The sequence below is a fragment of the Scomber japonicus genome, chromosome 6 (assembly GCF_027409825.1).
Source record: "Scomber japonicus isolate fScoJap1 chromosome 6, fScoJap1.pri, whole genome shotgun sequence".
NCBI lineage: Eukaryota > Metazoa > Chordata > Actinopteri > Scombriformes > Scombridae > Scomber > Scomber japonicus.
This window is the reverse complement of record NC_070583.1, coordinates 26,513,308-26,539,965: the sequence shown is the minus strand read 5'-3', so window position 1 is coordinate 26,539,965 and position 26,658 is coordinate 26,513,308. Positions and strand designations below refer to the sequence as shown.

Genomic DNA, 26,658 nt, shown 5'->3' with positions numbered 1-26,658 from the left:
AGATGTGGTAATCAACCTTTTAGCAAACATAATGTTATATGTAAGATATCTAATCTAAGATGTTCCCGTTTTACTGACAAATATTTCACCATTACTAAAATAATTTTGTGTCTTATAAGTCCATGTGGGCTGGGTACATGTATATGTGTTATTCACAATAAAACATGACATCAAAATAACTTACAGCTCTAGAGAAAAGAGTGTTGTGTAAAAGTTGTTTAAGTGTGTGTAGCACATTAAATTCCCTGAGACAAGGTTTGTTGTGTGTGTCTGTCCTACAGCGGCCTCTCCCAACTTTAAGGCCAACAAAAGCTTCCTCTGTGGAACTGAGACACAACTATTAGATCTCAAAGTCCACATTACTGCCGCCCAAGGGCACTCACTGGTCAGAAAACGCACACTCAAACACACACACGGCGTCAGCTTTAGTCTCCTATTGGCAGACAACATAGTGAACTCTCCCATGTTGTGATTGGCTGGTTTGGGTGCTGACACTGAGAGGTGTGGACGGCAGGAAGACAAAGGGCAGTCGGGGACGGGGAGGAAAAGATATCCACTTGCTGTAGGGGCTACTGTGCTGCGTTCTGCTGTGTATCACCTTACCTTACATAATTGGGTCCATACGAGCACCAAATGGCGCTCGTTGTGGCGCCCAGCAGACAGGGAGGGCAGAGTTTACCAGAGGGAGAGATGGAGGATGTTACCTGTCACCTGTGCTGTCCTCTCTCCCTCCTTCTTTTTCTCGTCTCTGTGGAGAGAAACAGACAAACTGACTTATCTGGGTCCGAGGGGCTTCTGTCTTCACTTCCTCTTTATTCTCTATAACACAATGGTAATTGGTAGGAGTGGGCGTGTGTGCATCTGGTGCAATAACCCCCCCCCCTCGCCATCCACCATCCACCATCCAACCCCACTCCTCCTCTTCAACTACCCAGCCCCCACCTTGTTGAAAGCTCATTAAAAGACCTGCTGTTAATGAGCTAGAGGGATCATAGAACTTCATTTTCATTAGGGGGGGGTGGGGTTAAGGCTGGAGTTGCTGGTGCAGAGGTTTTTATGCCCTTAAAAATGGAGTCAGCAATTATCCCAACCCCTTGACACTCCCCACCCACCCTGCTCTGCCTCCTAACATGCCCACAAACAATAACCAAACTGCCTTCCCTCCCTCAATTTAGTATCCTGAGAAATCTTTGTCGCCCCGTGTCCCATCGTCTCATAGCGCTCCGTACCCCTTTCAAAACCTGAAGAATGACTGACACCGACTCAAATAGATCAACACACACACACACACAGACATGCACACACACAGACATACGCACACACCCCACTGGAATTACATTACAGTGTTTCGAGACAAAGCCAGTAACATCACAAGGATGTAAACAAGGAGTGAGGGTCCCTAATCCAAACACTCACATTAAAAATTAATAACTCAGCACTAACTGTGGTCCTCAGAGAAACGACCCACACTGACTAAGACAACATCCTGGTGAGAAAAGATACTTAAAAATAGTTTCAAAAGCTTTGTTGTGGGTCCCAATCTGCAGGCCAGAATATTAAAAAAAGTACATACAGTATATATATGCATGAAAGAGCAACCACAAGCAGAAACAGACACAAGCAGGAGGGTAAAAAAACTCCACAATGCAAAACATTTCACCTCAATTCTTTATTGAGGTTCCTCATTACAAGATCAATTACAAAATGGTGTCAAATTTACAAAGACAGCAGAGCGATATAGCTTCACAACAGCCAGTGTTAAACGTAAAGGAGACGATCAGCAATGCTAGGAGAAGTGGAGAGCATGTAACAGTGACAGGCAGTTATTAATAATATAATAATAATGACAGCAACAGCAAGAATCTATGTACAAAATATTATCCCTGAACAGTTACACTGCACTTATTCATTCATACAACACACAAGAATTTGTTTTTTCCTCAAACAGTGTCCCTGACTTGAAGCAGAAATCTGATATGTAACACAAAGTCATCACAGTAGTCACAAACGAGTCAGCAGCGTTCTACTTGACGGCTCTGCCCCATTTATATATGTAAAATGAACAGATTTCCTCATGTTCATCTGGAGTTTCTGAGCTTAAATCCTCATCACTGACACATAACACCCATCAGAAGCACAGATGCGCTAATTATGACCAGTGAAGTCATGCTTTGGACACAAGATCACAGGACAGAGGGTTCAAGTAGAAATGTCACCAGAGGATTTTTTTTCCTACACACATACACACACACACACGCACGCGCACGTGCACACGCACACACAAAAACAGTCACTCACAAACTCACCCAAGTGCTCATTTGGCAACTCCACCAATCAACTTGCTACAACCGCACCTCTCAACCCTGTAGTTCAGCAGTGTGAAACATACTTTTTTTTTCAGTTACACAATCAACATGCAGCATTCATAAATTAGGAAGAATTCAAAACACAAGCGACAAAATAAAGCAAATAAAAAATAAAAAAAGAGAACAGTTTTAAATGGCTGCAAAACATGCATGAGCTTCAAGCAGTCCGGCACTTTACAGTGTAAACAATGGAAAAGAGAAGGTACCGTCACAATAATAAGTACAAATAGGGAAAAATAACACACACACCCGTTTCACATGTAAGTAAAATTGCAAGTTCTTTTTTATGCATAGAAACTAATAATGGAAAACATCAGTAGATGAGACTTTAATGTCTCTTTATTCACATTTATAAAATTATATTTATAAAAAACAAACCAAAAGAAAATCATCCATACATACTGTCACAAAGTCAGGAGCACAACCTTGCGTGGCCCCGTGAGCCCTGTAAACATTATGCTAAGTGACAAGTGTTGTGACAACCAAGCGCCTTTAAAAAGAGGACTTTGAGAAACTGCAGGCAGACAGTGTTTGGATTCATTTCACCCCTGTGTCTGTTCAAACATCTTTAGTCTTTAAAAGGTATTCTCAAAAGAAAACCAGCAACAGCTACAGTAGGTAGCACAATATGACCTCTCTCCATCTGCCAGTGCTGATGCTGAAAATATATTAACATCATTCTATTGCTAGGATTTCTTTTTATTTAATATAATCACTTCTCTTTGTTATCTGACAGTTAATATCTGTCTACACCTGTCCAGTGGGTCACCAGAGAGATAAATCACTCATCTTTTGCATCCTGCACTGCAACATGGTGATCAGTTTCCTGTGTCGGTGTGGACTGTGGTGGTTCACTTCCTGTTCAAGAGCTCTGGTAATCTCCCCGTTGAATGTCATGGCCTTGTTTTGCTCTGTGGTTTAAACTACTGCAGGCACTTCATTTTAACCAGCAGCTTTGCATACAATTGTGAGCAATGTGGCTGGCTGCTGTGTGCCTCGGAGCTGGCAGAGGACGGCACTGACTGCTGCTTTCGACAGTGCCGCCGCAACTTCTCCTTTAAATTCCAGTTTAACTTGACCGTCAGTTCAATAGTGGGACAAATTCTTTTGACTTGAATGGTTATTAAATCATATACAGTGCTATTTTAATGTCAACAGAAAATGACAACCGCTTTCATGGTGCAGAAGTCAAAGCTATGCCCACTTCTGCACTGCCCTCAGACGGGAGATCGGCCACTATAGCTGGACTCCCTCTGTTCTCCACATAATCATCATGGCTCTGCCCTTCCTCCACCTCCATAATTTTGACCTCATCACTCTGCATTTTGCTCCCAATTTCTATCTGATCTAAACTCGCTTCATCCTCCTCCATTTTCACCACTACTGCTTCCTCTTCAGCCTTTATTGCAACAAGAGATTCGGCGGTGCTGGTCTGTGCGTAGGCTCCCACGCTGGCGTGGCTCAGGCCGTGAACTTTCTTCAGGTGCTTCTCTAGGGTGGCATAAACAGTAAAGGGTACTGCGCACAGCTGGCACAGGAAGGGAGCTTTGGCTCCTTGGGCCCCGTGGGTCTTCATGTGGCGTGTTAACTTTGAACTCTGAGCGCAAGCGTAGTTGCAGAGGCCGCAACGGTAGGGTCGTTCACCTGTGTGGCTGCGGCGGTGCACAGTCAGGTTGCTGCTGTTGCGGAACTGTTTACCACAGAACTCACAGGCTTCGTCTTTCTTCTTCCTACCAGCTGAATTAGTGGTGGTATTGTTATTATTTCCTCCACTGCTGACAACTCCTCCCACACTCCTCCGCTCATTCTCTCTCTGCCATTCCTGCAAAGCCTCACTGACTTTAGCAGAGGTCCACTCCTTCTCTCTCTCGATGATCTCTCCTCTTTCGTTCTCCCACTCTCCTACTCCTCGCACCCTGTCGCCCATCTCAGGCCGTTTAGGTGTACAGTTCCCACTAGCAATACCACTCTCACCACTCCCTCCGGTCTCTCCACTCTCCAGTGAGCCTTCAGAGGGGCTGGCGCAGGGTGAGGCGTGCTGGGGCTCCCCCTGCCCCTCTGCTTCCTCCTCCCCTCCTTCTCTCTGACGCTGGTACAGCCTAAGCAGCTCTCTGTCTGGCGGTCTAACCTGTGAGGTCAGCAGCATCAGGCCTGAAGCTATTGAGGGGTGTTTGGGCAGGGTCAGGTCCAGCTCGGAGGGGCCCTGGGCTCTCACATCTGTAGCAACCATCCCCTTTCCCGTGATTGCAGCTGGCTGCATTTGAAACCTCCCTCTCATCCCCTGCCTCCCTACATCCTCCTCCATCCCCACCATCTCCACCAACTCGTATCCACTCCCTCCACCTCCAGCCTCCCTGTGATGGCTCCTTATGTGACGGGCAAGCTGGCCGCTCTGGTTAAAGGCCTGTCCACACACTCCACAGTGATAGGGGCTCTCACAGGCGTGAGTCCGGCGGTGGGCGGTCAGAGCACGCATAGATTGGAAGTTCATGTCACACAGCTCACAATGGAAGTCCTGGAGGACACCAGTCTGAGGAAAGGTAGAAGCGGCTGGTGGAGAAGAGGATGGAGACAGTACCAGGCCTCCAGGAAAGCCGCTGGTGGTGTTATTCCCCTCAGCAAGCTCCCTGAGCCGCACTGAAAAGTTCAGAGCCTGCAGGTTCCTGGAGGAGGAGTTGGTGTGTGTCTGACGGGAGCGACCAAGGCGCACGGCCGAGGGCTGGAAGGCAGAGGCAAGTGCTTGGCCCAGGTGGCGGGGGTCCAGTGTGGCTGCAGCAGGTTTGTTGTCTTTAAGACCTCCTCTTTCTCCTCCTCTCATGTCTATGTCATCCTCCTCATCCTCTTGGTAGATGCTGAAGGAGTGTATGTGTTGAGCATGCTGTAAGAGTGCCCATGCAGATGGAAACACACCTTCACACTGCTGGCAGGCAAAATAGGAGGGCTCGCTGGGCACTGGAAGACAAAGATGGACAAAATAAATAAAATTAATAAAATATAGTCTGCCCTTTTGAAATGACTGGAGAAGAGGTTAGGTACATTAAACCTACAATAACTGATTTTTTTTGACAACTTGGGGTAATGGAAACAATCTGTTAACACAAAGCTGACATATTGTCACCTTTTTACATATCGAGCAGATATGGAGACACATCAGCATTCATTTGCAGTTCATGTTTCTTGTAAACTGATGAATGTACGGTCAATATTCACTCTCATTTATATCTGTTTGTGGTCACCACCAACCCCGGGGGGATATATCTGAATCTTTTGCTGCTAAATGCTCCACTGTTCGCTAGCTAGTCGCTAAATGTGTCTGTACAGTGGACGTATGAAAGCTTTTTTTGCTGCAAACAACTCCCAAAATTAGAACAGTGAAACTGAACCAAAGCGAAAGTTGCGGGCTGACCTTTTTAAACCAAAACAATGATTTAAATATGTTACACAGCTCTGCAGAGTCAGGTGATTAACTCTGTGGTTTTGTCACTACGAGTGACCGCTCTCACACATTACTCTTGTGAGCCCTTGTTAATGTATTGATCAAAGGAGCTTTAGAGTTGAAAAAAAATCTGATTAGGGACAAAATATCAGCATGATACTCATCAAATCTAAAAGAAGAATAGTTCAGGCAGATTAGCATTCAATCAAATGATCATACATTGAAGAGAAGACCAGATGATGTAAAAGTAAGACCTAGATAAGAACAAAATGATTAAAAAGTGAGTGTAGAGGGCTCAAAAAGAGAGTTGTGAGAGTCAGATCCAAAGCAGAAGAGAGTGATGGAGCTCCAGAAATTGAAAGGCCAACACAGAGGAGAGCAGTGTTATATCTGGAGATATTTTTATATGTGGATAGCTTTGTCTCCTAACCGAGAGTCGCTCTCCAATTAAGCTGCAAATTGCTAATTAGCAGAACGTAGAAAACGAACGCTTTATGCAAATCAGGCACTGACTCAGCCTGCTTGACAAATGAGGCCTTTCTGCATAAATCAAAATTGGAGAGAAGATCCCCAAATTGAGGGGAAAAACAGTTCTTTTTTTCCTCTTTTTTGGAGAGGTTCAAAGCCGACTCTGCTATAAGCCTCTTTCATGTTTCCTCAAGTCAAATCCTTCTGTATTTTACTGGAGGGGGGAGGAGAGTAAAGATGAAAAAGAGAGCAACTGTTTCTTTCTCTTTTTCCTCCTCTCCCACCCTCCCTCTGTCTGGAGACGAGAGGAGCTGTGGTGTTCATGTCCTTTAACCTAGCCTGAGGAGAAACCCAGGAGAAGTTGAGATACTTCTTTTAAAAATAGGGTGAAGAGTGAGAGCAGGAAAAAAAAAGAGAGAGGTAGGTAGGTCAGGGCTCAGGAGATAAAAAGAAAATGAGATAAAAAGATTATAATGTAATACGGGGGGCCAAGAGACACCACGAAAATATGTCACCCCTTTGGATTGTACTTGAGACCCATCCTCCAACACCCAGCTCTCCTCATCCCTCCGCCCCCAAACCCTCCAAATCTTTCCCTGAGGGGGGGGCTTTTGTCTCGTGGTCCTGGAGTGAAACACAATACCCAGCCGGTTTCTCTTTCCTCCGCTCTCTCCCCTCTCTCACTTGCTTTTTTTTTTTTTTGTAAGGATTCCCATTTGGCCCGGGGTAGCACTTGAATATTAAGCAGAAGCAATAACTACTAATTAAAAATGCAGATTGGCTGGGAGCACTAACGAGCAGCAGGCAGAATCTCTTTTCCCTTGGGAGGCAGAGGGAGGAGAAAAGAGAGGGGAGGGAGGGAGTGGGGGGGCTAGAAATTGAATGAGGGCAAACGAAAGTGTGTTGAAGATGGGGGGAAGAAATAAGGAGGGGGGTGGGGGGGTGGGGGGGTTGGAGATGAGGAAAAAAAAAACAAACAAGGAGAATAAATAAAAAGGAATGAGACAGATGCACGCGGCTCTTCAGTAATCCATCCCACTCTACCCCCTCTCTCTCCTCCGTCCTCGCCGCTTCTCTCATGAATACAGAAAAATAGACGCAGGACCTGCCTGTTGTGGGATAACTGCTCTTTCACTTTCAGTCATCTCATACAGCCTCAGATGTTCAATTTCCCCTCACAAAACAGAGTGAAACAAGACTTCCTATTACTTCAAGGCCAACTACAACTGTCCTCTACTACTCAAACATGCAAGAACTCAAACTTTATGTCACAACTCATAATTCAGCCGTAATAATCTGGAGGAGGTGAAAACACTAAAAGCTGGGTAGAATTACAATTATGAACTCCACAACAAATGCAACCTACATTTACTAATAAAACTTTAATCCAAACTTATCCACTTTTGCATTATTTACATGCTGTCAAGCTCTTTCCCCCTCACGCCGTGCACGTGTTAGGTTTGTTGTATAATCCTGCAGGCACCAATTTACCAAACTCCTGTGTTCTAACTGAGAGTGAGATACAGAGCAAGAGATGAAAAACTGACTGAAACAGAAAAACAAGAGAGGTTGTGGACAAACGGAAACGGTGCGTGCACCAGTCTCCCGAGCGTTACACAAAGGAAGGAACTGCTAACGTGTGTGTACATGACAGAGAGGGTTTCAAAATGTGCAAAGGGGCACTCATACCTTCAGTGAGCATGTAGTAAGATGCTGTGTCCATTTGCAGTTGTTTGCAACATCCTACACGCTCCTTTTTCACTTTTTAGTTATAGTATGACCTTCAAATACATTTGACCTTTGCAGGAGAAAACACAATAACTCCCCTCTGTCTCAAACACATTGTTAGCCACTGGACATGAAATTTCACAAAAATGATTTTAATGAGAATTCATGAATTGCTGATGGAGTTTTGATGGGTTTGACCCCCACCGTGACATATTGTATTTGGCACGACCATCAAGGTGTCCGCGGTCACATTTTCTCCACTCTCAAAAAGAAAAATAGCTGTGGAGGAGGAAGAGAAAGACCTTTAGGAAAATCAGAACTAATGTATGAAATTTGAGCAGAACGAGAATAGAGAGATGACTCAAGACACAGAAAATATTAAAAAAACAGGAGGGTGAAGAGGGTGAAGAGTGAGAAGGAGATGTACATGATGAAGAAAAAGGAGGAGATTCCCAGGAGCTCAGGTGGCTCGGCCCGGGGCAGAACAGTGGGAGATGGCAGAGGAGCTGCACATGATGCAACGTCCTCCATTACAGTGTCATGACAGCGAAGAGTGCTGCACGAACAGCCTCACATCCACTCCTCTGACCGTTTCACACTGCATTGCATGGCTACGACCATCAAACCGTTTACTGAAAGAAACCGGATGGCTTTAAAAAAAACAAAAAACACTGAAACACACTTCACACTTTGTTTTTTTACAGAATGTGGCATCAGTCTCTGTTGTCCAGGGCACACTGGATGACAGAAGTAGAAACATGTTTACCTGGCCACTCCACCTCAGAGACTGACAGTCAGGGAGATGGGAAGGAGCTCAGGTGCTCAGTGTGGAGCCCCTGGGGACCCTCGCTGCCCTCTGAACGCTCCTGACGCCTATCCTTTCCACGCAATTAGCCTGTGCGTCACTAACTCACGCAGGTCTGCTAATGGCAACGGCTAGCTAATGAGCTGGACTGGGGGAGGGGGGCAGTTGTTAGATGAGGAGGGCAGTTAAAAAAAAAAAAAACATAAAACAAAAAAACAGAGTCACTAATTAGCAACCTGCCTTCTTCTGCTTCCTCAAGCACTCACCTGCTTTGCCGAGCTCCGCCTTCACCTTCACGCCGGGCTCCACCCCCCAGGCGACTCTGTTCCTGGCTGCCCCTCTCCTCAGCTCGATGAACCCCGGCCCCAGCTCAGCACCCAGGACACGCTGTTGGGCTTGGTTGGCTGGCGAGGGGGGTGTGGTGCTGGCATTAGGGGCTTGGTTTTGGGACCTGCAGCCACCCTGTTTGTGCTGGATGAATGCCAGTATGTGGGCGAGGGGGAAGGCCCTGCTGCACTGGCCGCAGGTCAGAAGGTCACGACCCTCATCAGGAGCTCTGACCTGTGGAGCTGAAGGCTGCTCCTCTGATGTACTGGTGCCATCCGCTGTATCGGTGGCAACTGATAAACAGGACAGGCAGGAGATGAGAGAGAGTGCATGGGGGAAAATAAAAATACAGAGATTACTTTTAATTCTTTTTAACATTTAAATATGAAAGTGAAATGAAACACATGAACAAAAAGTGATTTATTAGTAAGGGATTGTCCCTTAGTATTGAAAACAAAAATGAGAAATAAACCAGAGTGTTTTTTAAGAAGAGTATTAATCAGTGTCTGTTTCTACTTTCCCATTTCATTCAATTCTCCCCCTGCCTGTCTTACTGTATTCAAAGGCTATAGGTCATATTTCTATAGATATAGTTCACAGTTTCTATGAAAAGGTCAAAGCCATTAAGATCTTCAAATTACTTTTACACAAACCTTTCAGGCACTTTTTCAAAATACAGAGATCTGAGAGAGAAACTGACAACAATATCCTTGACATTAAACATCCCACTTTGTCCCAAAAAAGGGCTGCACATATGGACAATACTATAATATGAGGGCATGATCCACCAGTGCTAATCCACTTTTACTGGGTCCCAGTAAATTTGGATTACTGCATAGTGAGCGTCTGAGACTGTGCTCATCTAAATTAAACAGCCAAAAAAGACCAGTAATAAAGTGGCAGAAGTGCTGTTAGACCTCAGTGGAACGACAAACAGGCGTGGTGATTGACAGCGAGTTTCAGTTGTAGGCTTTAACAAAATGAGGCCAATCTGCTCAGCCAATACTGACCACTTCCTTTAACCAACCCAAAACAGATCTTGCTCATTCTGACTGAAGCTGCAGACAGCAGCCCAACTGTCCGTTTCATCTGTAACCTCAACCTCCACCTAACACAACAGCCACGATGTGCTGACAGTTGAAATGATTGATTTGAAGACATGCAACATTATGACCGAGGCTTCCACCTTTCACTCACTATTACAACTTGCCCTGCCAGCCACAAGCAGCGGGAGTTTCTCAACAGGAAGTGGATTGCAATAAAAGAAAAAAAAATGACTGAAGGTGTTTGAGATAAGAGCCCTTAGTGTGTGTGTGTGTGTGTGTGTGTGTGTGTGTGTGTGTGTGTGTGTGTGTGTGTGTGTGTGTGTGTGTGTGTGTGTTGTTCACAACCATGTACAGGGCAACTCATCTGATCCAGCCTTAACAAACCTGACAAATCTCATGTGGTTTACAACCAGCACTTTGAAATGCATGCAGCAGAAGGGGGACCAGTCTGCAACACAAACCTCCAGCCTGAAGCAAACCTCTTAAGAGTATGAGTCAACTTTGGGTATTTCTTATCATCTCAGCTCAGGCAGGTAGGGCTCTTAAAGAGGAGGAGGGGTCAGTAGACTATTGCTCAACGCGGTCATGGGCACACCTTGATGCCTGGACTGGATCCACCTGCCCGGGCTAGGCCAGCTACAGGATACAGGACAGGTACAGACAGTACAGTCTGAAGTTGGATCTCGCCAGTTGTTACTCAAAAATGTCACCTTTCCTGTTTCAGGGCTGCGCTGTTTGTGCAGACTTGCAAGGCGCGGTCACACACACACACACACGCACACACACACACGCACGCACACACACACTAGGTTGAGTCAGGGCCTGTGGTCACACCAGACACGCACCACTGGTCTCCAGTAGAGAACTGTAAAAAACAAATGGAGTTCAAGTTTCTGTCTTATTTCCTTTCAAACATCATGTCTCTTACTTTGCAGCATCGCCTTTATGTTTGAACAACATGAATGAGATCAAAGCAAATAAGTGACAAATAATCTACTGAGAGTAGGCCTATTATTTAATTGGCTAATAATTAAAAACTCAATCATGATCTTAAGCAACCTGGATCTAGTTTCTTGGCTATAAACAGGTGTTGTTTCCCCAAAACCTGAAGAGAGGAAACTGTCCCCGTCAAGATAGAAACCGACCGTGAAGAAACTTGATCATGTCTAACCTGGAAATATTAATCATCGTGTTCGGACCTGTAGCCTCTGAACACAGCGTGCCAGTAAACCGGTCCTTCCTCTATGAAAACAACTGCAGCGACAATACACAGCAGGACAAACACGACGAAAGAGAAAAAAATGGCCCTTATTATTTCAATATTTGCGCATGAATTCCACATAAGAGACTAAAAACACAAACGTGATGTTTTAATTAGGGTCAAAGCAAACACAGCAGATACTTTAAATACTCTTTCCACGCTTGAAAAATGAACATTCATCCATCACCTGGCTAGTAATCTGTGTAACCGGTGCCAGCGCACATCCAACCCATGCGCGCAGTGCTGACAATAAAACACAACAAAAAAACTAAAGTGTGACCTGAATTTTCTTTTAGTTCATCTTGAGAAACATCCCCAACACTTTCAACATGTCCACACATCGTTGCTCTCCCTCTCGGCTTACCTTGAATTGCACTCAGGTGCTGCGGTCTGCTTCCAAGTTTGCGTCTGGACATCGCGTCGAGCGTTACGCGTTTGGCACCTTTCTGGGTCCCAAACAGCAAACCCTCCCAAACCACAGAAAAAAAGAAAATCCCTCCAGCTGCTTCTTCTCCGATAAGTTGACTGAAAACCCGAGCTGTGGGGACAGACAGACTGATAAGGGTGGCTGGCCTCTCTCTCTCTCTTTCTCTCTCGCTCTGCCTGGACTCGCACTGAGCACTGAAGGCGGCGTTCAAGTTCACGCTTCTTCCCCCGCAGCGAGCGGAGGGCAAAAGGGGGCATGGGCGACTGTAGGCACCGCCCGCCCCGCTGCCGACCCTGACCCCGCCCTCCTCGGGTAGTAACACACTCCATAAACACTCACTTGTGTCACATTAAAGCTCTTTCTCTTTTACGCACACTCTTTGATGGCTTTCACACGGCGTGTAGTTCCTCATCAGCAGCTCCGAGGAACTACCTCGTTGATTTTCCCACAGGTGTCTCTAAAACTAAACCAAAACACAACTACATGCACTTCTCCTTTTTTCTTGTTCAGTAGTTGTGACTACTGAACAGACATAAACATACAGCAAAAATAAAAATGTCACTGAAGTTTACGGATTGACTGTCAGGCTGCAGAGGAACATCATTAAAAAGAATAACCGATTTGTCGCCACCTGCTGACAGAAATTACGAGCTGCAGCCCTCTTCGAACTTCAGGTTGAAATATAAATAATTGCATTTAATTAAGTGTTTCAGTAAGAGCTTATACTTCTAAAAGTAATATTTTTTGTGATTAAATTTTCATTGAATATTTAAGGTATGTGGACCAAATGCAGCACCTAAATAACTGCAAAAAAACCCCAATTGAGTGGAGACACCTGTGTCCATCTCTACGTGTATAACCTGTAGATGCAGTTAAACATATTTTAGACAAAGACAAAAAAAGAAAAACGAAGAAATCATTTCAAAATCACTTTTATTTGGATTTTAACATTCCATATTCCCCACAACAAAAAAAAGCTGCTGTTTATTTGTTGGCTGAGGGTAGACTTTACATTTTAAAAAAGCGGTCTGTAAGGTTTCATTAATGCAGAAACTTTTTTTCCCCCCCTCAGATTTCATACACTGATTTCCTAAGGATGTGTAAAAAATATCCTGTGCATTAGTTCAACAGAGTTGTTCAATATTGTTGAGTGTTTCTTGTTAGAGAAAAGTAAAACTGTGGCTGAGAACATCATGAAACGAGGAAGAAGATGTAAGGAAAAGTATTGCTTCGTACATTTGAAATATGAGTCTACATTAAGATGTGTCCAGGCAGAAAAAAAAAGCATGCAGAAGTGAAGAAACCAATTTAATAACCTGCAGTATCTTTACAAGATGAATCCAAAATGAAAACTCAATCTCGGCTTGGCTGAATCAATCAGCTGCGTAATTAGTGAAACTGAAGTGTCTCTGTCAATGTAAAGTACGGCGTGTTGGTCGTCAACCAACAGCCAGTTCATCTCTTTAACCTTTAATAGTTTCATTGTTGAACAGTTTGTGTGTGTGCCAATGTAAGGGCGCTGTGCTGTTTTCCACAGGTCAGCTTAGTGTCTGTAGTATGGACTCCGCGATCGAGACCGTGACCTCCTGGAAAACATTTTCAAAAAGAAGGAAAAAAAAAAAAAAAGAGGAGGATGAAGGGTGGATAAAAAGGCGGGACCTGCATAGATCGTCACTGTTTTTCCTCATTCAAATTGAGGGTCTAAGGATAGCGGATGTTTTATTTGCCCCTGAGGCAAATTTGTGATACTGGTCAGCTGAACAAATAAAAATAGACTTGACATATTTCAGTTTTTACAGATGGTACTAATGTAAACACACCGTTATCATCCTCACAAGCCATCACTAACAAAGTCTTCGATAGTCTTTTTTAATAATATGTATGTGAGTGCTTCCAATCCTCCATTTAAAATTTTGTTCATATTGAGATATTGAGAAATTGTTGCTTTACTGATATTGAAAATTAAAATAAATTTTGGGGTTAAGGTGAATCAGAGGTGTTGCCCTAAAACACAATTTCATTTACTTGAGACAGATCAAATCGAGTCAGGGCAATATTCTTCCCCAATATCACAAATCACAAATTTGCCTCAGGAGGCTTTACAGTGTGTACAGCAGAACAACATCCTGTAGAACCTTCATTAAAATAACAACCCCTCATATGAATAATCCAAAATTGGTTGGGCTACTTTTTTTTATAAAAGTAAATTAACCTATTGAGTGACCAACAAACTGCAGTTCATGTTTATGTAAGGACAACTGTTTGTAGATATTCATTTGGACGTGAATTATCTTTATGTTTGTTATGGTGTGATTTTCAGGTCTGGGCTTCAGATTTAAACACTAACACTGGATTTACAAGAAGATAACGCAGCTTGAGTATTGTCAATGTAGTCGATACAATTAGCTTCTGAGATCGTGTTCGTGCAAAGAAACAATAACCCATAATTCACTCGGTTTCATCGGAGCTGTGCGGATTCTTGCGGCTTCTCACATACCTTCTGTATGAGCTGGATTCTCGGCCTAAGGGACAGAGGACACAGAGCCACCGTCAACACAACAGCATGCCACAACATCTTAAAGCCTATAAAACTGTCTGACGTCAACAAATCAAACAGAGGCTCAGTTGATTAAATATTTTGGTTACTTCTGTTTGAGCATGAAAGTCTGCACACAGTAAACACTTGACGCTCTGATCTAAATCATTGTTACATTATGGCTGCCTACAATCAGAGATCTTAAATTCTTACCATATTTGGAAGGGGAAGGCGAGTGGCTTTGCCGCCCATACTGTCGTTCCCATTCATCCCTCTCTTTCTCACGGCGCTCGCGCTCCCTAAACACAGAGCCTTTGGGTGAGACAATTGCAACACACACATACCAAACTGTCCGCTTCAGCACACACACATACGGGGCCTTACTTCATGCGAATCTTGCGTGCCATGGCTCGTAGTTCTCCCTCTCTCTCCTGGAAAACACACACAAAGCAATGAGGGGAAATGGAAGACAGGAGAGTCTGTTTCTGCCAAAAAAACTCAACAAAACAAACACACACCTGTCGTTTGTGTTCCTGCAGTTGGATCTTCACCTGGGCGGCTTTCTTATCCGCCTTGGCTGCAAGATGGGAAAAACCACATGAAAATCAGTGAGACAGAAAAAAATAATTAGTGTTGTGAAGGTTTTTGCATTATGTAAATTTGAGGTAAAAAAACAAAACAAACAAACAAACACAAAACTACACAGCGGTCGGTACTGTACTGTCTCTGAACTTGTGCGACAAACCACAAACACTCACACTGCTTGTTGAGCGCCTTCTGCATGCGTATCTTCAGACGCTCCTGAGGGGTCATCTTGGGCTGCAGGTGACACACTTGTGTTAGCACAACTTTCACAGCCTCACAAACGTGTCAGTGTGTGTTTGAGTGTGTTTTTGAGTGTGTGTGTGTGTGTGTGTGAGAGAGAGATCAAAAGGTACCGTGCTGTTGCACAATTGATACTATCACCTTTATGTACAGTAGCTGGTGGAGATAAAAAGGCCACAGAGAAATTAATTACATGTGATGTTTGTTGAGTCAACAAGGACGCACTGGCTGAACAGGATATGCATCAGTGTATGTGTGGAAGCAGGACAGGATCCAGTTACATAAACCTTCACATAAGTGTTTCAAAAAAAAAAAAAAAAAAAAATTATGAAGAGCCAGTTCAGGACCAGCGAGTTCAGAAAGTTCAGAAAGAGCCAGTGGCATTTTGACACCGACACACCCATTAGTGGGTCGTTAAAACCTGGCCAGGCAAGAAAAACTGCAGGTCACAACACTGCAGGCAAGTTTAACAGAGGAGCAGAATTATAATCTTCATTATTTGCATGTTTGACTGCTCGGAGTATATTCAAATCCTACTGGATAGAAAACTAAACGGTCCAGAATGACAGACAATAAACTACTACTTCATCATAAGTCATCAATGTGTGTGTGTGGGATATGAAACATTCATATAGAGACATCAGCGTGTGCCCAGCTGCTTGTTAAAACAAGCCCACATTCGACTGTCCAGAGCACACACACTTTCTTTTTCCATCAAAAACTAATCAAAAAGCTTCTCTTCTTAAAAAGATCACTTGGCCAAAACTGACTCGTTAGTTAAAACAAGACACAGGGTCATAAGAGGAAATGGACTTCCTCTTAGGGCCACGAATATGTGAAACACTGCAGTATGTTTAAGACTATAAACAGATCAAAACGCTCTCACACCCACATGTATATGTATACATGCACGCACCACCCAGATTAAAAGCACAAAAAGAGACAGTAATCATGTCACAGGGTGTCTAAATGTTCACTCCAGTTTTCAGTCATTTTTCAGTGTCTGCAAAATTCACATTCCTCCCAACAAAATACTGAGGAGATGGAGTATACTGTAATAATAATTTCAAAATAGATGAGGGGCTTTGGCTGCAGAGTATGTCCACTTTTTTGGGGGAAGGGAGGGAGAAAAAAGAAGGAAAAAAATCACATGATTTTATTCTCTGTGGGCAACAATGGCTTTTACATCCCAGTCTGGAGGACAACCATGTCAGCCTGTCAGGGATGAGGGAGGCGTAGGCTTTAGCAAGAAACCCAGTTAGATCAAATTCTTACTGACTTTGGCAGCTCCCGTCTCTTTACCACCCGCAGTATCAGGCCTGAAAAGAGAAGAAAACAATTATGAATGACATTCACCTGATTTAAGACATGTTGAAAAGACCCTCTATACATCATGTCACATGAACATAAAAACAGCTTCATGACATTGCTGCACTGATTGTTTAAATGAAATGTTTGTTTACCAAAACATAAATAGCACAGACGATGTTTGACACAAAAACTCATCAAGAAAATCACAAGAGCTTCAGAAACTACTACACAGTTAGATCAACAATTATTTTAATTTATCTGATTATTATTTTCTCTTTTAAGTTCTAGATGTGTGACATCTGTTGACAGCAAGTAAACCCTAACCTAAAGCATTTCATGACTAACATGAGATACTTTTTAATACCTTTAAGGCCTTTTCTGAAGAAACTGAAGGTAATGGTTATTAAAGCTTTCCAGTTCTTAGTCTACATATTTTGGGTGTATGAATGAGACACTGATGAAATCCAGTTTCAAGCTAAAAAAGCAACAATGTTTTTCTCAGTTCCTGAAATGCTGACTAAATGCTAAATAGAACTGCCATGACTTGCTGGGTAAAATGGTCTGAAGCGAATCTCTGCTGCTCTACTTATTATTTAGATCATCTTTTATGACCATCCTTTCTCTCTTCGCTTCTCTTCAGGAGTTAAAAGTTCTGTGGTGACGTTTCGATTTTGTTCTTACTTTCTTAGCTTGTCACAGACGGTGGTGGAAGAGGGCTGGGATCCTCTGTGAGCAGGGGACGGACTGTGGTTGAGCCGGCTGGGAGACTGAGAGGGACTGCGGCTGCCGCTGTCTCCCCGCCGGTGTCCTCCACTGCTCCGACCCCCTCGCCTCGAGCTGCCCCCCTGTCGCGAGCTGGAACGGGATCTGGCAGAGAAGAAGAGAGCCTGTGTCACTCTCACGTGCATTAAAACAGCAACTAAATCACCGTTGGAGGACACGTAGGAGTGTTACCTCGTTCGTCTTCGTGCAGTGTATCGTCGTCTGTCTCTGTCTCGGTCTCTCTCTCGCTCTCTGTCTCTGTCGTTGGACCGCGAGCGCTCACGTCTCCTCCAGGACGCTGCCCCTCCGTTTCCTCCTCTGCCTCTGGAGTAAGATCTGGAGCGCCGTCTCGACCGCGAGCGGGTCCGGGAACGACGGCCGTCCCTCCCGCCCCGTCCTCGCCGGGTACGGTGTGAACGGGAAGAGGAGCGAGAGGAGGAGTGAGATGAGGAGCGGGAGGACGAGGAAGGGGAGCGACTGGAGGAGGACCTTCGTCTCCTGGACAAACAGAGACGCAATGTTTTAGTAACAACACCAGCCCAGCACCTAGCCTATCTTCAGAATACTTTCTTGCTTTTAAGAAATCTTACTACCTCATGAAATTCATATAGAAGCATAAATCATTTTTCAGATGTGTGTTTTGCATTTATTTGTAAAGCCTGTTACCGTAATCTGACATGCACAACGTATGTTTAAAGCTTAAAATATACCCAATCATACACATTTTCTCTATGCACATGCACAGCTGAATAGGTCAATTAGTTATTCAACAGCAACTCTTTGCACTACTTCTTTTTTTTTTAAAGTATTGATCCACCTCATCTATCAGAAAACATCAGTACTTCATCATCAGTATTCTGTCTGACTGTGGTCATTTCAATGGTCAATAAAATGAGGAAAATAAAAGCCAGGAAGAGGGAAAGTTACCGACCGGGAGCCCCTGCTATGACCTGCAGGGTGCTGCAAGTTGGAGGGGGCGTGGCCAGAGTGAGGAGCGGCGGCTTGTGCTGCTGCTGCTGCTGCTGCTGCTGCAGATTCCTCATCGCTGCCTCCGAAGCTGGTGATGAAGGTGATCTTCTCCGGACCCGGAGACCGAGATCGTGACCGTGACTCAGAGCTGGATTCTGACTCTGGCCTGAGAGAAAAGTACAGGTCAAAACATGCAAAGAGGCAAAAGATGAGGGTATAAAGGAGAATAATGAGGGTTGACTCACCGTTTGTAGGGATCGTATGTTGGGCTGTCTCGCCTTGCATAGCTGAGAAACAGAATAATGAGTAAATATGAGCTATGTGGACTGTTAGTGAAAAAAAAACAACCTTCAAACAACAACAGAAACTTACCTGGGTGGGCTGATCTGTCGTCCTTTTAGTCTCTTCTCTCTGAACTCTCTCCTTTGCCTGCGAGAACGGCGGCCCTGCGATAATCAAACATGTCATTTACAAAGTTGAGAACACACACCAAACGAGACACACACACAGATTCATCAACGGATGTATTCTTACAGAGTACATGGCCTTTTCTGCCTCCAGGGCCTTGGCGTGTTTGATGGCCTCCACTTCCTCCTTGTCTTTCCTCAGCATCCTGATAAAAAGGCAACACGTTCGTTAGCATTAAAATAATTAACCCAATCCTTATATTTACAGTGTGACATTTTTATTATAACCGCTTATAAAAAGATCAACATTAAAAGACAAAAATACACAACAGAGCCGTAATTTAAATCTGGATGACAATCCCTTTATTCCATTCAGTTCACCAAGGCCGGTCCAGTAGTAGCTCTACTGACAGAGCCGCAACAGAGCCACCAAAGACGGCAGTGTCAGGTCAACAGCCACTGCCAGCAGAACAAGACAAAGGTGTCCTGTAAAGGATGCGCGCGACCTGTGTGTGGGAAGTGCACCGTAAGGGTGGAGAGCTTTTGCTCCGGCTGTGTGCCACAGACATAGATTTGTTGTCTGTCTGTTTGTAACGTTCATACGCTTATGTAAATATAGATTTGTATTATTATTATTATTATTATTATTATCATTATTATTATTATATGGCCTGATATTGTATTGTATTACATTGTATATAATTGTATTATTAATAACAATATTAAGTTGTTATATTAAAAATATTGATATTATTATTACTATTCCCCCATTGTTTCTGAGTTTCTCTTTTATTGTGCATATGTTTATTAAAATACAAACTACTGCCTGCAATGAGGTAAGTTACGCATTTTAAATAAGTGTAGGCTTATTGTATTTTAGCATTGTGCGGCAAATTCACGCGAAACACGCAGCAGCAGCAAATAAATAAATAAATATATATCCATAACGGCATCAGGTGCACTTATTATTATTTATTATTTATTTATTTTAATTTTGCTTTGTGCTTTGACTGATACCCCCTCCTCCCCCCGCAGCCATTCTCTTTGATCCTTTTCCTAGTAATCTTGTGTTTAACTGTTGAACAAGTAGCTTGTACACTAAACAATGACTGGTATTGATTGCCTGACTATGTGACAGTAAGTTGTTTCCTATATCCCCATACACCTGAAGGGTTAAAACAACACAAACAATCAAATTACATATAGCGGTCTGGCGGACCGTTAGCGGTGGTTAAAGGGAGTGGTCGAATGTTGACGGTCCTGGTGTTAAACAAACAATACTAATTAATTGGTTGGTTTTTCACAGACCTGTTGATACTCATAAAATACATAATATAATGCCAAGTCATTTATGCAGATCATTAAGTTGGTAAGAGGCGTTCACCAAAGACTTTTTTTTAGCTCTGCTATCTGCAGGGTGTTAAAACTTAAAAAGCAGAACAAGCTACAAGCACCAGTCTTCATATCATCTCCACATTACAACTAACAAACCTGAGAAGTTTGATGCCACTTAAAATCAAGTAAATCAGGCATTTCTCTGTTTGACATTAGGGACACACTGATGCAACGCACTGAAATGTTACCTGACAAAGTCTCCTTCAGCCATTCCATATGGTGTTGCCATTTTGTTGAGATCCAACACCTGCTCCTGGTTCAGCTCATCAACATCCACCTCCACATCTGCACAAACGCAACACGATGCTAAACTTTTTAACACATCCACATGAAGGAAATGTGCATCCTCATACTCATATATCTCATATTTACCTATAATTTGATTTGCATTTTTAGTTAAAAGGTTTAATGTAAACAGGGTAAAAAAAACTAGTCATCATGATGAATAAATAATTATATCTACATCTATCAAGCTGGACGCGTGTCTTTAAAACCAACAGAGAGCTTTAAAAGCTACTCATCATACATATTTCTGCATTGTGTCCTTTTTCCAACATCACAGGTTGTGTTGACTTTTAGAATTTTTCATGTGTAAATCTCATTAGTACCAAACACATTTCCTCACCAATATCTGGGATGCCCTCATCTTCTTCGGATTCACTGTTCTCCGAATTGTCTTCATCATCTTTGTCCGACTGGGGCTCGGGCTCTGCCACAGTGCTGTCTTCATAGGTGTAACCAATGGTGGCCTTTTTCTCAGCCAGCCTTCACAAAGACAAAGATTTATCAACACACAGCTGCTGTAAATGCTCCAGTGAACAAACTAAACTGGAAGAGTCAGGAATTTAAATTCACAGCAGAGATGAAACAGTAACTTTAACTTTTACATGACATACTTTTTCTTTTCCTCCTCATTTGGTTTCTGCAGGCCACCGTAGAGCTCATCCAAGTAGATCTGGTATAAACACTGCTCCTCGGAGACTGCCAAGGGACAGCAGGGAATTTAAGAGCACAACACGACTTCAAAATATACCCACTGAGAGCAAGTTAGCAGACCATTACAGGCACATAGAGTACATATGAACACTGTGGTTAAATCAGGGCTTGACAGTGTTGCAGCATGCAGCCATTTGGTGATGTTTGTAATTCACTGCTGACATGAAATTCTTTGAATAAAATACTCACTGTTGGCAAAGTCATTCTGCACAAGGCCTCTGTAGCGCTCATAATTGCACTTCCTCTCCTCCATCTCCTGCTCTGGAGATCTGCATGAAACAAATAGTAGAAGATTTTCACATTTAACACCTCAGTGAACACCCCAATCTCACTGCGTTTAACAGTTGTGGCTTCTAACTGTGAAGAAGTGATGTAGAAAGAGAAACTAAAAACAAACTATAAAATCACTCTCAGTTATCAGGTTATACGGTACACATACCTTAAACTGTACACATACTATAACTTAACTACTCCTGCCTTTAAAAAATTATAATGTTCATTTTTTAAAATTGGTGTCTCATGGAAAAGCAGAAATGTTCAGACTTACGATGTGCTGAGTAGTGGGGGGGTGTAGGTGGGGATGTAGTCCAGGTGAGCCCTTACATCAAACCTGTCAATCATGTTGTTGGCATCACCTTGCCATGGCATCCTTTAGACAACAAGAAGAGGGATATTATGATCAGGAAGATCTCACATACACTTAGCATCTGATTTGTGTGACTGCTTGTATCTGTAGTGTGTTTATGTGGCTGGGGAAAACACAACACAACACAACACAACACAACACAACACAACACAAAAACAGTTCACATAAAAGTCAGAAATGTCCACCGATTCTGAACCGATTCTCCAATTCCAAAAATCATTTTTCATGTCATTAATTGAACTATGTTGACAGAACAAAAGAAGCTGAACCCAACTGTGAGAGCACAGCGCAGCACCGCTCACTATAAAGCAGAAACACACATATGCTAACTTTGATCGGGTGAAGAAAATAAATAAATCCAGTTTTATTCTTACAGACCTGCAATAGTACAGCATTACAATCATGAGATAACCACAGATTCCCATGTGTAGTGTATGTGTGTGTTTGTGTTTCTGGGTCCTCACATATTGATGGGACTCTCTGCAGCCAGAGCCACTGCAGGATCCAGGTGGATCTTGTAGGCTCGGCCATGAACCTGAAGAAACTGAGCTGGATCTTTTTTCTGTGGAGACAAAAGGAGGGCAGTGAAAGACGAGAACAACAACAAACTACAACACAGCTTTTTACTACCATGCTGTTCATCCTGTTGTTAACTGATGTGTGGAATCCCTTAACTAACACTGCTGGTGTCAGAGTTAACTGCATTAATCTGTCTTCTCAGGTTTAAGTTAGCCTCCAATTACATCGCTAACACAACGACTAACTTTAAAACCAGACGTGATTTGAGGCTTGTTGCAGCAATAATGTGAGAAACAATCCATATAGTTTAAAGTCTCTCTTACAATCTTCTCGTAGTACTCTCTCCGGCGCTCGCCTCGCCGCTTGTAGTCTACCATCATGCCACGGAGCTTCCGCTCGTGTTTGCGGGCCTCCTGCCACATGACAGCTCCGCTGGGGGTGGGGGCGCGACGGGGCACGGCTGCTGCAGAGAGTCAAAGAGGAAAGACACGAGGGAGAGAGAGAGAGACCAAAAAAGTCATGAGAAATAGAAATCATGCATCATGAAGGACGTGAAGGAGAGGCACCAGAGGAAACAGAAAAAAATATTTAACGAATTTTAAACTGGAACAACTGGGCCTCCCAAACAGCTCATCTGAGAAACTGCAGCACATAACTTCTCACTAGTTCCACAACATTTCGTCCAAATAGATAAAAAATAACTCAACCGCTGTCAACAGCAGTTATTTGACAAACAAGTCCTTAAATCCCTTAAATTTGTTGAGTTAATAATTGTGCGCTCCTGTCTGGTGGACAAACTACTGTAATGATGGAGAAACTGTTTCTAAATGACCTCAAACATGAGCTTGCCTTTTCTGTGTTGCACTATGATAATGTATCAGCAAACATGTAGATCCAAACAGCACAAAAAAATCAATAGATTAATTTATTTTTCATGAAGAAAGTTACCATGTTTTTAATTCGTCAGGGTTTAAGTCCAGTCTGAAATATACATTAGCGAGCACTTTATTAGGAACATATGTACACCTGCTTATCTGTGCTATAATCCAATAAGCCAATCATGCAGCAGCAGTGAAATGTATAAAATCATTCAGATAAAGATCAGAAGCTGCAGTTTATGTTCACATCAAACATCAGAACGGTGAAAAAAGTGTGATCTTTGAATGTGGCATGTTTGCTGATGCCAGACAGGCTAGTTTGAGTATTTCTGAACCGGTTGATCTCCTTTTACGTGCAACAGTCTCCACAGTTTACTCAGAAAAAAATAAATTTTACTGTGAAAAACAGAACATTTAACAAGTGGCAGTTTCTGTGGACAGAAAAGTGTTTCTGATGACAGAGGTCAGGGGAGAGGAGCTGACAGACAACCCAGATAACCCCTCTGTACACGTGGTGAACACATCGAGCCTTGAGGCTACGACAGCAGAGACCACAATGAGATTCACTCCTGTCAACCAAAAACAGAAATGTGTGGCTGCAGTGGGCTCACAACGTAGCCTGGTCTAGATTTATGCAGAGGCAGCGTGGTCAGAATTTGGCGTCCACAGCATGAATTTATGGACCCGACCTGCCTCATGTCCACATTCCAGGCTGCGGATGTATATGCTGTTTTTTTGCACACTGTGGATCCCTTAATACCCATCAGCCAGGTCACAAACATTTGAGTCTTGTTGCCGACCATTTATGATGTACAGCCCTTCACTCGTCCTTTGAGCGAAGCAATTTGGACACGTTTGATTTCTCCTCCTATCAGCATTAGTATGGTGTTCCTAATAAAGTGCTCAGTGATAGTAAACCATTTGTCTGTGGTTTTATTAGTTGAATAAATAATTGATGTTTATGTATTAACATGGTGAATCATTATAATATATTTCTGTAACTTACTCTAATTACATTTTAATTCTCTACTTTTTCTTGTCGCTCAGACCTGACTCCTAGTACTCTTACTTATATTTGCACATCTGTGCATCTTTGGTCTAACTTGGTGTGTTACATTAATACAACTATATTATAATATTATTATTAATTAAACACTACATGTACTGTTTAGTCAATATTGTCAAAACATATAATTTTCTTCAATTTAAAAAAATAAGCCTATAGCAGCATTTGTCCCTTATAATATATTTTTCATGGTTTTCTTTTTTTTTTTGGAAATTATTTTAATCCTTTTTCATTATAGATAGATAGATAGATAGATAGATAGATAGATAGATACTATTAAGGATTATTCACTTTTGTGTATATTTTGAACCTATGACTAAGCAACAAAACCCCAAGAGAAAATTCCTTTAATGTGCGATCCTACTTGGAAATAAACCTCTGATATTTCCTCACTTGTTTATATTGGCAACATGTGAATGAATGTTTTAGTCACACATTTGACACTCTCAGGCTGACCTGAGGTTAACAAAACAGTCATTTGTGTTGCAGGAGCTGCAAGAAACCAATAATGTTACAGATGTGACATTAAGAAATATAACATCTTTGCAGTCTGCTGATTATTGTGAAAGCTTTTAGTACCTCCAAATAAATGATCACAGATGAGACTGTTGAGTTCAGCAGCATCTCATCAGAGACATCTGTGTTTTTGACGCTGTGATAACATCAGCAGCTGAAGCTAACTTATGCTACAGACATTATCAAGACAATTGTGTCACTAACTAGAACGACACTGCATCTAATAATTTGCAAATTGCTTTTGTAGCTTTTTGGCATTAATGAGGTGAGATATAAGATGTTTGTTAGCAGTGACGGCCTGATTGCGCATGCAGTCTAGGGGCCTATATGCTAAACCAAGCTAAGCTAAGCTAAGCTAAGCTAGCCTAGCATAGCATAGCTTGGACGATACAAACAACGCGTTAACAGCGGCTTTATTCGCATCAACTTTAAATGCAGCTGGTCAAAATATTGCTCAGTATGAATTAAATTGTGTACCTGTTTTACTGACCACCAACACACACCGGGTTTGTTATCGATCAGCTAAAGGCGATACGAGACACCGCACGCCTTCTTCTTCTTCTTCTTCTTCGGGTCTTGTCGGTAGTTTCAACGCGCCTCCTGCTGGACTGGAATGGGAAGTACTTGTCTGTTTTTTCACTTGTGTTAATCAATAAGTATTGTCCTGTCAGATAAACTAATGAAAGGGGGAAACAAACAGTTTTCCAGTATCTAGTTTACAGTTGTAGGTGTAATGTGCATCCTGATTCATAATACTGACTGTTAAAAGACCCCCTTTAAATGTGCTTTCAGTGTAAGTGATAGGGGCCAAAATCCACAGTATGTGCAAAAATACATTTAAAAGTTTATCTGATGCTTCAATGAGGCTTTTAAAGCGATCTGAGTTAGTCATATCAAGTGAATCTGGCTCATTTACTGTGTTTTTAGCATAAATTCCCTCTTTGCGTTTCCCTGTTGAGCTGATGAGAGATACTAAAGCAGTGGTGGAAGAGAGAGAGAGAGACAGAGACAGACAGACAGAGAGAGAGAGAGAGAGAGAGAGAGAGAGAGAACACAGTTCTGATACACAAATCTGTTTTCACTTTTTCTGTAATCTTTGATTTTTGGTGAAATTTTGGATCATTTGAACGTTTATTGAAATGAAACCATGTGAGAAGTTTAGAGGGAAAATTATGATTTGGTGGAGCTGTTAACAACTCAGACATCTGAAATGTGACCCAACTACACACTGCTTTTTGTAAGACGTCTAAAACCAAAAAGTTTGAAACCACTGGTTTCATTTTTAACAATATATTGTATTTTAAAACCTTGTTATATAATCTATTGTGTCAAATCTTCATCTGAAAAGTAACTAAGGCTGTTAAAGAAACATGGATTAGAAAATACAATATTTCCTCTGAATGTACCTAAAAACTGTAATTAAGTGCTACAGTAACTGTCCTTAGTTATTTTTCATTATTTCACTAGAGTAACAATTACCTATACTCACTGTTTTTGTACATGCTGTAGCCACAAGATGTCTCTGTATGACCAGATAGATGTGCACAGCTTTTAAATACACTTTAATACTGTATCTTAAAACTCTATTTTATGACTGAATGTATTGTTCCACCCTAGATTAACTGAACTAACTCAAAACATCCTGCCCTTGCAAAGGAGGATTCATCACAGAATTATGTTTCATATACTGTAGGACTTGTTTACATGTTGAAAGCTTTGTCCCGACTGACAAGTCAAATATTGCTTAAACCCCAGATTATCTTATATTTGTACTATTACTCACTGGCTGTCAGAAGAGTTCTGGACAGAAACCAGAATGAGTTTCTTTTCAAGCTGCTGAAAGCCTCATAGAGGAACTGGCAGAAACATAAAAACTAGCCTCTGCAGGTCCAGCCTTGACCCGAGGTCATGGCTTCAAACCTGGAGGGAACAAACACATGCAAGCATGTGCTGTATCATTGTCGACAC

At 42.6% G+C, this 26,658-nt stretch overlaps 2 protein-coding genes across 4 annotated transcripts; both read right to left on the bottom strand.

The window, feature by feature from the left end:
• Positions 1-3,540: 3,540 nt before the first annotated feature.
• znf296 (zinc finger protein 296) lies at positions 3,541-11,853 on the bottom strand. The gene is made up of 4 exons (XM_053320240.1): positions 11,775-11,853; positions 9,070-9,408; positions 4,701-5,318; positions 3,541-4,616 (listed from the first exon to the last, which is right to left on the bottom strand). Exons 1-4 carry the CDS (start codon positions 11,851-11,853, stop codon positions 3,541-3,543), a joined length of 2,112 nt encoding a protein of 703 aa, XP_053176215.1.
• Positions 11,854-12,928: 1,075 nt separating this feature from the next.
• clasrp (CLK4-associating serine/arginine rich protein) lies at positions 12,929-25,261 on the bottom strand. Of its 3 annotated transcripts, XM_053321024.1 has the most exons (21): positions 25,168-25,261; positions 22,554-22,693; positions 22,176-22,273; positions 21,613-21,714; positions 21,255-21,334; positions 20,966-21,050; positions 20,695-20,834; positions 20,258-20,354; positions 18,802-18,880; positions 18,640-18,713; positions 18,513-18,554; positions 18,230-18,433; positions 17,491-17,796; positions 17,218-17,403; positions 16,505-16,544; positions 15,159-15,219; positions 14,919-14,977; positions 14,785-14,831; positions 14,614-14,699; positions 14,362-14,386; positions 12,929-13,450 (listed from the first exon to the last, which is right to left on the bottom strand). In XM_053321024.1, exons 2-21 carry the CDS (start codon positions 22,650-22,652, stop codon positions 13,408-13,410), a joined length of 1,953 nt encoding a protein of 650 aa, XP_053176999.1. In that variant the 5' UTR covers positions 22,653-22,693; positions 25,168-25,261; the 3' UTR covers positions 12,929-13,407. The 3 variants fall into 3 exon arrangements, 2 of the variants coding, with proteins under 2 accessions (XP_053176999.1, XP_053176998.1); XM_053321023.1 differs by lacking the exon at positions 12,929-13,450 and having other exon boundaries at positions 13,472-14,386; XR_008321505.1 differs by lacking the exons at positions 12,929-13,450; positions 14,362-14,386 and having other exon boundaries at positions 16,501-16,544.
• Between the last annotated feature and the right edge of the window lie 1,397 nt (positions 25,262-26,658).